The sequence below is a fragment of the Pelophylax lessonae genome, assembly GCF_965119305.1.
Source record: "Pelophylax lessonae genome assembly, chromosome: 3".
Classification (NCBI taxonomy): Eukaryota; Metazoa; Chordata; class Amphibia; order Anura; family Ranidae; genus Pelophylax; species Pelophylax lessonae.
In genome coordinates, this window is record NC_138770.1 from 381,702,134 (window position 1) to 381,714,195 (window position 12,062).

Sequence of the window (12,062 nt, forward strand, 5' to 3'; positions counted from 1 at the left end):
AGTTAGTAAACGCAATAACTTTTGCGCAAACCAATCAAAATACGCTTTTTGCGATTTTTTTTACCAAACATAGGTAGCATAAAACAAATTGGCCGAAAATTTTAAAAAATTTTGATTTTTACATTTTTTTTTGGGGGAATTTCATATAAAAAAAAAGGGAAAAATATTGCTATTTTTGCAAAATGGACGCTCTTTTTTTGTTTATAGCGCGTGATCAAAAAATCGCACAGGTGATCAAATACCGCCAAAAGAAAGCTCTGTTTGTGGGAAAAAAAGGACGCCAAATTCGTTTAGGTACAGCGTCGCACGACCGCGCAATTCTCCGTTAAAGTCACGCAGTGCCGAATCGCAAAATACCCCCTGGTCGGAATGGGGGTAAAATCTTCCGGGGCTTAAGTGGTTAAAAGTCTTTAGCCAGTTTCATTCTTTTTTTTTTTTTTCCAAAACAGTTTCATTCTAGATTATAGAAAATCAACTAGAAGATGCGAACTATCACCCAGATTAGCAATGACTACAAAATTCAACATTTTGGTGAAGACTAATGCCTCGTACACACGCATCGATTATTGGCCGGGAATTTTCGGCCAACGTCCGATCGGCTTGTTAGTATGATGCTTTCGACAACCGACTCCGACTTTTCGGCCAAATAAAATCTGGTGTGCAGGCTATAAAATTTTTGGCCGTTAACAAAAACGGCCGATTTTCCGTCAGTCAGTACAGATTTCGGCAGACAAAAATCTGATGAGCAAGACTGGGCATGCTCAGAGAAGTAAAAACACACAGAAAGTAAACCAGCATATGACATCACTTCTGAAGTAGATTTTTGTTGGCCGAGAAAATTCGTGTGCAGTCTAGGCACATTCCAACCAACAAAACACAACTCTGGACAAAAGTCGGACGATCGGTCGGCCGATAATCGTTGCGTGTGTACGAGGCATTAGGCAAATAATCAATTCATGATTCAGTATACAGAAAATTTCTCTATGTATTGATTTATGCATTATTTGTTAATGTTAGTTCTGCTTTAATTACTTTGCTTTCAGTTGGTTTTACAATTGTTTAGTAGCTGCATTTTTTACAATGTTTCACCTCAGCGCAGAATTTTTTTCTTTTTTTTTTTCATGTTGGTGGAGATATTGAAGCGATAAAAAAGCCAACGTGATCCAGCTTGTCAATCTACTGTATGCAAAACTGAACCATTAAAAGTGGAGCTCTATCTTCAGCTGTCTTGACCCCTAATGCTTTAATATTGATTATCATATGCCTTTTTAATAGATCAATGCCTAGGTTTGTGTTCTTTTGGCAAGAGAAAAAAATGAACAAAATGGGGTTGGTTTACTAAAGGAGTAAAGACTTTTCACTCAGCAAACTAAATTGCCACTGAGCTTAGTAACACTGTAAATAAGATGAACAGGTTTTCATTTTCAATTCCCAGGAATGTTCAAAAAAAATAATAGGATTTGTGCTTCAGATTGTATACTTAACTCCGAAAACATTTAGCTGGCCAAGTGAACAATCTCTATTCCTTTAGTAAATCCATCCCACTGTGTACAAATCTATTATTTAATGCCAGATATTGTCTAAATACAAGAGACATTTGTATTCTTAATTCAATCTTGGTGTGCTTTGTATTTCTTTCAAATCTGTACAGTATTCCAGCTTTGTGCAGGAACTGCCTATATGCATACTAGTCACTGCTGCTCTCTTTTCTTGTGCAAGGTAACTGGTCTTAGATCCATCCCCTGAAGTTTTCTGTAGGCAGCCTGTAGTAGAAGAACCTGCTGGGTCCCTCTCATAGCTTTGCTTTCTGCATGAGCTATGTGCAGCGTAGTAATGACATCACTGATACTTAACTGACTTTGCAAATGCATTTGGTGCACAAAACTGAGTTTATTATCCTTTGTGGCTATTGAAGAATATTCCTTAATGAAAGTTTTGGTGCTTGGGCTTTAGCTTTAAAAATAATTATCAGTCCAATTTTGCTTGTTCTCAGAAAAATAAATACTTACATACAGAAGTAGCAGCAGAGATTAACCTTGTGTTTGATACAACACCAAACTCCTAGAAAGCAGATTTTAAATATTAATACAGTATACCTTTTAAATTTACCAAGAACAGCCCTGCCTTACGGTTCAAACTCATGAAGAAATTGACACAGGTACAGTAAGCACAGATTTAATTTATTATGCTATGTTTTATTTAATGTTCAACTACAAAAGCTACCTAAAAATTCTATGTTGCTTCCCCTATTTTAGCACTCATTAATGACCGATCCCAAACTAAGATATATTATGTTCTGTAAGTAATAATGGGAATCTGTGGCTGCTTCTTGCTTCCCAAAATGGTTCCAAATTATGCATGCTCATATCTTTAGATCAGGGGTGTCCAAATTCTTTCAAAGAGGGCCAGCTTTGATGAAGTGAACATGCGTGAGGGTTGACCATTTTGCCTGACATTCTTTGGCCTATTAAAATTGAATGCAAATTAACTAATTTTATTGCAAACGACATACTTATTTTGTTACATGGATGACAAATCTAAACAGGTGTTTAATCACTCTCTGCCTTTCATATCTGAAGGCCAGATGAAAAAAAATAAATCCAGGAAGCTGAAATATATGTCGGGAACATTGTAAAGTACATTACATATTATTGGTCATAAAGGCTGTCTGTCAACTTTTAAGTAAAAAAAAATATGAACAGGAACATAACACCAAGTATACATATTGTGTCCATTTATAACTGATTTAGACCAACTGACATTAACGGAGATTTTACAATATATTCATCTCAAATCGGAGCATGCGTGCTCCCTAATCAGTCACACAAGGGTAAACCACATATAAGCGCTATATGAACCCACCAATGATGATTAATGATGGCAGCAACAATAGTCATGAATGATGCCAATGTAGTAAATAGAAAATGGAAAGGTTTTATTCAAAATCAGTTCCATGTATGTATAGAACAGCAGTACACCTTGTACAATGACCCCCACTGGATCTGCAATGGTGAAGCCAAAAAAGGGGTTAAAAACTCACAGCTTGATGACCATCCAGTATGTGTGAAGGCACAAAACCAGCCAGGAACAATGCAGCAGTGTGTACAGTTGTGCCTTGCTCAGGCTGTGAGGAGATAACGGAACGCCTCAATCCTGGACAGGGAAGGATGGAAAAGGGGTCACACAATCCCGGTATAGGAGGATCACCGTCTTTGGCCGCTCAGATCACCCACGATGAGTGCCGACTGGGAAGGGGACCCGGACGTGACGTCAGACTCTGGGGGAAGGAGGACCAAAACAAGGCTTGAACCGCAATAGAGCCACATGTGCGCTGACCCAATGCAGGGGAGTCAGGGGAGCGTGAGGAGTGCCTGCTTCTCGTATGGTTGTCCTGACAACTTTTCAATGTTCCATTTACTACATTGGCATCCTTCACGACTAATATTGTTGCCATCAGTAATCATTATCGGTGGGTTCATATAGCACTTATATGTGGTTAACCCTTGTGTGACTGATACTTTTGAACATCCCTTCTGGTGTGTTTTGTTCCCAAACAGCTGCTACTTGACCCCCAGGTGTTATGCCAATTATCATGGAGAGGGCGCTGGTCCTGTCATACAAGCGCCAAATTTATTTGTGTTTTTTAGACCTCCGTAATCAGCTAAGTCTGAGGCTATATTGGGCAAGGGATATAAAGCTGGCGGGGGCGGGCAGTGGTTGCTAACAATAGTGTATTCACAAGTAACAGGAAAAACCAGAATTGGATGCAGCGGGCCGGGATGGACCATCATTTTGAGTATAAGTCATTCAAAAGAGTAGCATATATAAGAGGCTATATAAAATTTATGGTAAAAGAACTAATATGGCATAAGTGCAGTCCCGCGGCGTTGAGAGATCCAGGGATCCTGAGCGGCACTTACAGGGGCCACAACAATAGATTTTTCCTAATTACCTGTGGGGCCGTATTAAAGCGGCCCGCGGGCCGGACTTTGGACATGCCTGCTTTAGATGATCTTTACCGTGCTCAGGGATCCTCAAAACTGGGGTGCAGATGGCAAATGTTACAGCTTCTATAGACCAACATGTATCTGTTCTACTAGTCAAAGATTGTGTGTTTTTCTTAGGATTTCCTCCTTACCTCTACTTTGGATGCCAAAAACACACATGTTGGTGCCATTAACACAGGGTCTATACTTTTCAGTGAATACCTAAAAGAGAAAAAAAGCAAAAAACTTAAACATGCAGTTTGTGACACACTAGTATATCAATCTCTAAGCAAACTGTACATTATTCAGTTTCATTAGGGCATTCCTTTTTGGAGATAAATCAATAATTCTATCCCTTTACAAAACACTGGTTGGGCCTTGAATATCCAGTTCGGTTTTGGTCAATCTTTAGGAAAGATGTTGAATTAGAAAGAGTTCAGCAAAGGGCAACAAAATTAATGAGAGAGATGGAGGACCTCAGCTTTGAAGATTGATTACATAAAGTACAGCTATTCATGCTGGATGAGAGGTGCTTAAGAGTTGATATGATTAAAATTTACAAATTTATCAAAGATGACGTCAGTAAATATAACAAACGGTTTACTCTAAGATCCCTGAAAAGAACATGCAGCCACAATTTATTGTTATAATAATGGAGATTTTAACCTTACATTGCGAAAAGGGTTAAAGAAGTAAAAAAATTGGAACTCCTTCCCCCCAGGAACTGGTACCAGCTCAGAGCATCAGCAATTTTTAGAGGTCTCTCTTAGGAAGCAGAAAATACAGGGCTTTGAGAATTGTTAAAGAATAAAAATCACACACATGAATCTCTTATTTTTTCAGCCCTATAAACTATGTATGTAAACATGTTTTTTTATTAGGTTCTCTTAAAGTCAATATAGTTGGAAACTAAAGATTAAGCCACGAGCCCATATACTGAAAAAACACAGAAGCACAAATATGAGCTGTGATATAGGATAAACATACATTTTATTATTGCCAATCTGATGTTAAAGAGAACTTGACCTGGCCTAAAGTATTTGTAAGGTAACTAAAGAGTTGTGTTCAAGTAGCTAAGTTAGTCTTCAAAACTATCCTTAGGTCACCCTCTTAGATATTTGGATGTACGTGGTACCTTGACTGCTATCAAGGTACCACGTACAAGATACCACAAGTCATAATTAAAAGGGGTTGTAAAGGAAGTGCATACATTCACTGTCAGCCCCTCTGCTAGGATAACATGTACTATACAGTGTATGCCGTTACTTAAAATTCTTCTTCTAAATACATTTTTTCTTCTTGCCGATCAGTGGTCACATGACTGCCCATCGCTCTCTTCCTCCGATGTGTGCACTACAGAGGGAGGGGTTGAGATCTCCCTCTGACGTCTGCCACGCAGTCACGTGACCGCTTATCAGCAAAAATAAAAGGTATTTAGAGGAATTGAAAAAAAAAAAAAAAAAGGACACAATGTATAGTACGTTATCTTAGCAGAAGGGTTGGCAGTGATTGTGAGCAGTAATTTTATACTGCTCAGAAAAGTGCTAGAAGGGGAGGGAAGGGGTGGCACAGGAGGGGACAGGCAGGCAGGGGGGGGGGGGAGAGGAGGAAAGAGCAGAGAGTGGATGATGGAGGCACGTTAACTGACCTCAGCAGCTATGATAAACTGTGGTCAGATAACAGGGGGGGGGGGGGCAGAACCAGGCAGGATCAGCCAGGTATTTCAGGTGATATAAGGGGCCAAATTACACAGCACAAGCACTGTGCTGTTATTCATGCTTTAAAGTACAGGATCCTTTTTTTTTTTTTTTTTTTTTTATATATAAGGTAATAAAACGCTTTAAAGGCTAAATTCACCTTTTACAAAAAAAGAAAAAGAAAGAATAAATGCACATCTTTTTGCAGGTAAAATAATGTGCATTCGTTATTTTTTTTTACTCTGCAGCCTTTAAGGCACTGCACCCAAAGCCAGGATCCTGCAGACACTCAGTAAACTGTCTGTCTGTACCTCCGATACGGGCAAAGCAGTACTGAATGGCAGGAGGATTATTAGACTATGAGGACACTCACCACGCCCTCGCAGTTCATTGAGAACTGCAAGGCCATCAGTCATGGAGGCCGATGATACATGCAGTTCATTCATTCCATTAATTCACAGAACTCTGTTTTTAAATTCTGACAGCAAGTGTGGGGAATAGATCCCCCCGGCTCGCAGCCACAGGGAGGGGATGGCGGAGAGGAGGCAGGAGCTGGAACATGTAACATGTTCCAAAAGTGAACTTATTCTTTAAGGTTCCCCCCAATCTTTCAATCAGCAAGCCAGTGAACAGTAGAGGTTCTGGAACCTGAATGATAAGGGTGTGACCTAGTATCAGGAATGGGTGAGGGAATAACAAAGCCTCATGTACAGTATAGCTGCAGTCTAGGATTCGGGAGACTGCACAAGGAGACCAGGATCAATTTGATGACCAACACATGTACTTTCAGGCACTTATGGACTTTATGGACTGAATTTAGTTAACTTTAAAGTTAAGAGTGTTCTTTCTTACAAATTTCCTGCAATCGGCATGGATCTCACTGGGTTATCACATAAGGCTCACCCACGATTGGCTGCCCTATTTTCAGAAAGCTCTCTACATACATATGTACATATGTGTGTTAAAAGCGCCAGGCTAAAATGCAACTAGGTCTTCAACAATAGACCACTCTCATTTTTGGATATAGTTTTTAATAGTTCTTTACCTTTTAGGTCCTTTTCCATCTTGACTTTCGTCCTACCTCGCTGCAGCGAGGTTTGTCATTTACGCATTTGCATCAGCCCCCCCCCCCCCCCCTCCGCTGCCTTCTGGGACCTGTGCAAGTCCCAGAAGAGGACAAGACCATTTGGAAAGCGCAGCGCCATTGGCACATGAGCAGTAGGAAACAGCCTATGAAGCCTGTGGGCTTCATTGTCGGTTTCCTTTACTTGCAATGCCGGCGCCTGCACCCGAAGACAATGTAAGAATCGGCTTGGGGTGCTGATATCGTGGGACCCTGGACAGGTAAGGGTCCTTATATTAAAGGTTAGCAGCTACAGTATTTTTAGCTGCTGACTTTAATTTTTTTTTTTTTACAGGATGGAACTTTGCTTTAAGCAAACCTGTTGTCACCTGTAACCTCCTTTAAATACCATTCTTTCTTTAGTTTTTATCTGCATCCTTCTTATACAGTGGTACAGTGTCATTTTACAAACGAACCCATTCCAAGGCCAAAATTTGGAACAATGTCAGCAATAGTTACTAACAACAGAACTCCCCAACTTTTTCACCAATGACAAAGGTTTTTCATTCATGTCATTTTTCTAAAAAAAAGAGGAGCATACATTTTGTTCTTTGACTTGATTGAACTTTGATCAGTTATCCCTGAAGAGATAGATCACTTGCTATGAGCAACAAGAGTCAGAGCTTACAAGCAGAGTGGTTTTGTATTTGATGAATCAGCAAAGTGCAGACTACCCCTAGTTGGCTGCAAATTAAAAAAGATGAATAGCAGATAAGAGATAAGACATGGAACAGCAGCACAAGTGAGAAACAACAATGCCATAGAACTTACCTTGCATAGAATCTTTTAAAATAAACAGTGGCAGTAGCTATAACTTGTTGTCTTAATTTAAGATGTTCCCCTAAAGCTTGTATAACTGAAAAAAAAAAAAAAAAAAAAAAAAAAACAGAAGGCAATAGAAGTTATTCTTTATAAAGGTATGTTAGTTAGTAAAGTAAAACAAGGGCATGAAATGCCTGAGTTATAGGCACTGTCATCTTGCTCAGGCAGTCTCAGTGTCTCTGGAAAGATCCCTTTCCATTTCCTTATACCCACCTTATCTGCATTCTCTTACAGCTCTTTGCTTCACCACAGCTGAAAAAATACCTAGCAGTTCTGATTGGAGGAACACATGTCCTACAGCTAATCCCAAATTCTGAGCACCATCACATGACCAGGAGAGAAACATCACCACTCCCCTGGGTCTCCGACACAGCTGAAATTAAACGCTCGCTACAGAGAAGAAGCAAGGAGCTAAAAGCACACTGACCTCCCTCAGGGGGTGGTGCCCTGAGCTCTAAGGCCCCTTTCACACAGAGTCCGTTCAGATCCGCCTGTCAGTTTTTTTGGCAGATCTGGACGGACACCCCATGCATCTCTATGGGGCATCGGATGTCAGCGGAGACATGTCCACTGACATCCAATCTGTCAAAATCGGACGGATGGAAACCCTATTTTCCGTTCGAAATCGGATGAGAACGGACAGACGGTTCGTTCCCATCTGATTACCCCATAGAGATGCATGGGGACCTGACAGCTGTGTCTCCGCTGTATATATATATATATATATATATATATATATATATAGGGGGCTATTACAGGCCAACTTTGCTGCCTTGAGGGGGGGGGTCAATGGACGGGGCCATGTATTGTAAAATCTTGGATAAGAACCTTCTTCCCTCAGCCAGAAGACTGAAGATGGGTCGTGGATGTGTCTTCCAGCATTCCAATGACTCAAAACATAATGCCAAGGCAACAAAGGAATGGCTCAAGAAGAAGCACATTAAAAAGGTCATGGAGTGGCCTAGTCAATCTCCAGACCTTAATCCTATAGAAAATTTATGTAGAGAGCTGAAACTTCAAGTTGCCAAGAGACAGCTAAGAAAACCTAAGAAGCTAAGAAGATCTGTAAAGGAGTGGACCAAAATCCCTTCTGAGATGTGTGCAAACCTGGTCACCAACTACAAGAAATGTTTTACCTTTAGTTTGATGTGATTTTTTTATGTTGATATTCTGTCTCTGTCATTTAAAATACACCTATGATAAAAAATTATAGTTCGTTCATAATTCATAAGTGGGCAAAATTTGCAGGGGATCAAGCAACTATTTTACACAATGTGTGTGTGTGTGTATATATATATATATATATATATATATATATATATATATATATATATATATATATATATATATATATATATATATATATATATATATATTCCACTCAATTTTGTGGATGCTTCTGTTTTGTGTTAAAAATTATTTCTATCGGCTTACATTGCTTCTGCAATTTGAATGGACAATACTAAAACAGGTAGACTGCATTTTACAAGAAAATTCTACCTTAAAAAAAAAAAAAAATTCCGTAAAAATGGCTGCTTGTGAACACCCTTCTCAACACCCCTTCATTCTAGGGCCGAAACAACGAATCGAATTATCGACAACTAATCGATTATGAAAATAATTGTCAACTATTGGTTGGCCTGGATACAGAATGCATTATTTGTTTAGATATCAGGAAATACAGTGCAGTACACCGTCTATACATGTCAGAAGACACAGTGCAGCAGACATACAGCTCAGTACACCATCCACACATATCAGTAAGTGCCTGAGATCTTGTGAATGTGTGAGGCGCAATGCCTCATGGAACATGTAGTCCTGGGCAGAAAGGGAGTGGCTCTAAAAGTTTTTTTTTTACCTTGCTAAAGGGGCACTCTATACTATACTCTGCAGCTTGCTACTGGGGCACTCTGTAGGCAGGAGGAGCCAGAAGAGGAGAAGAAGAGCTGCTCTGTGCAAAACCATAACAGAGAGCAAGTATAACATGTTTGTGGTAAAAGAAGAAGAAAAATCACTTTAAAGATTCTGGTAATACAAGGTATTACAATAACATTTAAAGTAAACTTTTACCAATATTGTGCATTATATTTAAAATAATCATATCCATGAAAAAAAAAAAAAAAAATAGGCTCAGCTTTTAGTATTACTTTAACCACTTAAGGCCCGTCGCACATACATTTACTGTGACAGGGCGGCCCTTAACCACTTAAGCCCCGGAGGATTTGGCTGCTAAAAGACCAGAGGGTATTTTGCAATTCGGCACTGCGTGACTTTAACGGACAATTGCGGGGTCGTGCGACGCTGTACCTAAACGAGTTTGACGTCCTTTTTTTTCCCACAAACAGAGCTTTCTTTTGGTGGTATTTGATCACCTGTGCGATTTTTTGATCACGCGCTATAAACAAAAAAAGAGCATCAATTTTGCAAAAATAACAATATTTTTCACATTTTTTTATATGAAATTCCCCAAAAAAAAGTAAAAATCAAAATTTTTTTAAATTTTCAGCCAATTTGTTTTATGCTACATATGTTTGGTAAAAAAAAAAAAAAAAAAAAAAAAAAAAAAAAAAAAAAAAAAATCGCAAAAAGCGTATTTTGATTGGTTTTTTGCGCAAAAGTTATCGCGTTTACTAACAAAGGGAAAGATTTTTGTCATTTTTGTTGTTTTTTTTTTTTTAACGCATAATGGCGGCGATCTGCGATTTTTTTGCGGTACTGCGACATTGGAGCGGACAGATCAGACCCTTGACTGAAATTTTTGACACTTTTGGGGTTACCAGTGACATTTCTACAGTAATCAGTGCTATATATATGCACTGTTACTGTAAAATTACACTGGCAGTGAAGGGGTTAACTTTATTTGAGAGGGAGGGGCGTGATCCTAACTGTGATTGGCTGTGGCTTGAGCGGTAGGAACATAGTAGAACCGTATGATCAGCGTTTCTACACAGGGGAGAATGACAGGCAGCTTGTTTACACAAGCTGCCTGCCTTTCTCCCTCTCCCTTGACGATCGCAGAGTGAGCGGCGGACATCGGGTCTGCCGGTCACACGCGCTGGGGGGTCCGTGACCGCGCGGGAGCACGCCGGCGGTGGCGCGCGCTCGCTCCCCAGAGCCTCACAGGCTAGTGACGTACCGATACGTCACTCTGCCTGTGAGGGGCTGACCACCGCAGTATATGTACTTGCGGCGGTTAAGAGCAAAATCACCTACCTGTACATGATTCTCTTCGGCAGGTCTGATTAGACACAGTGGGAGCCAATCAGCGGGTCCGGCAGCCACAATGGCGGCCGGGACCCGCCGATCGTTCGTAGCAGAGATAGAACAGCGTTCTGTCACAGAGGCAGAAAGAGATTGTGTTCCTGCTAATCAGGAACACAGAGGTCTCTCTTCCCCCACTCAGCCCACCCCCCACAGAGTAAAAGCACACCCAGGGAACACAATTAACCCTCTTACCTGCCAGTGTCATTTATACAGTGCCAGTACATTTTTTTCTTTTTTAGCACTGATCACTGTATTGTTGTCCTTGGTCCCCAAAAAGTGTCAGTAAAGCCCTGTACACACGTAGCTATTGTCGGCCGAACGATCGGCTGTCTTTTGTCCGGTGCTGTCCTGTTGGCTGAAAAGTGCTAAAGACTGCACTCGAATTTTGTCGGCCAACAACAGCAGACTGCAGAAGTGATGTCATGTGATGGTTAACTTTCCGTGTGTTTTTTCTTTTCTGAGCATGCCCAGTCTTGCTAATCTGCTGTTTGTCGGCCGAATTCTGTACTGACTGGCGAACAATCGGCCGTTCTGGTGACGGCCAACAAAAATTTTAAAGTCTGCACGACAGATCCTGTTCGGCCGAAAATTCGCTGTCGGTTGTCGGAATCATCATACTAACAAGCCGACAATCGGCCGTTCGTTCGGCGGCCGAATATTTACGGCCGACAATCTCTACGTGTGTACGGCCTTTACTGTCAGATTTGTCCGCCGCAATGTCACAGTTCCACTATTTATCAGTAAAAACAATTTAAAAAAAAAGTCCATAAATCTATCCCATAGTTTGAAGACGCAATAACTTTTGCACAAACCAATCAATATATGCTTTTTGGGATTTTTTTTTTAACCAAAAATATTTAGCAAAATACCAATTAGCCTAAATTGATGAAGAAATTTGATTTTTTACATTTTTTTTGTTGGATAGGTTTTATAGCAGAAAGTAAAAAATATTGTTTTTCAAAATTGTCTGTATTTTTTTTGTTTATAGCACAAAAAATAAAAACCACAGAGGTGATCAAATACCACCAAAAGAAAGCTCTATTTGTGGGAAAAAAGGACATCAATTTTATTTGGGTACAGTGTTGCACGACCGCGCAACTGTCAGTTAAAGCAAAGCAGTGCCTGGTCATTTAGGGGGGGGTAAAACCTTCCGGGGCAGAAGTGGTTAAT

The 12,062-nt window shown here is 40.2% G+C and overlaps 1 protein-coding gene across 1 annotated transcript in view; it reads right to left on the reverse strand.

Annotated features, from left to right (window-relative positions):
- The window catches only part of CCNC (cyclin C), a 47,267-nt gene that overhangs the window by 15,678 nt on the left and 19,527 nt on the right, over positions 1-12,062 (reverse strand). The window contains exons 3-5 of the mRNA XM_082250248.1: positions 7,578-7,662; positions 4,139-4,208; positions 2,010-2,061 (exon numbers count right to left, since the gene is read on the reverse strand). Of these exons, the coding sequence (XP_082106374.1) occupies positions 2,010-2,061; positions 4,139-4,208; positions 7,578-7,662 (207 nt within the window). The remainder of the gene's footprint in view (positions 1-2,009; positions 2,062-4,138; positions 4,209-7,577; positions 7,663-12,062) is intronic.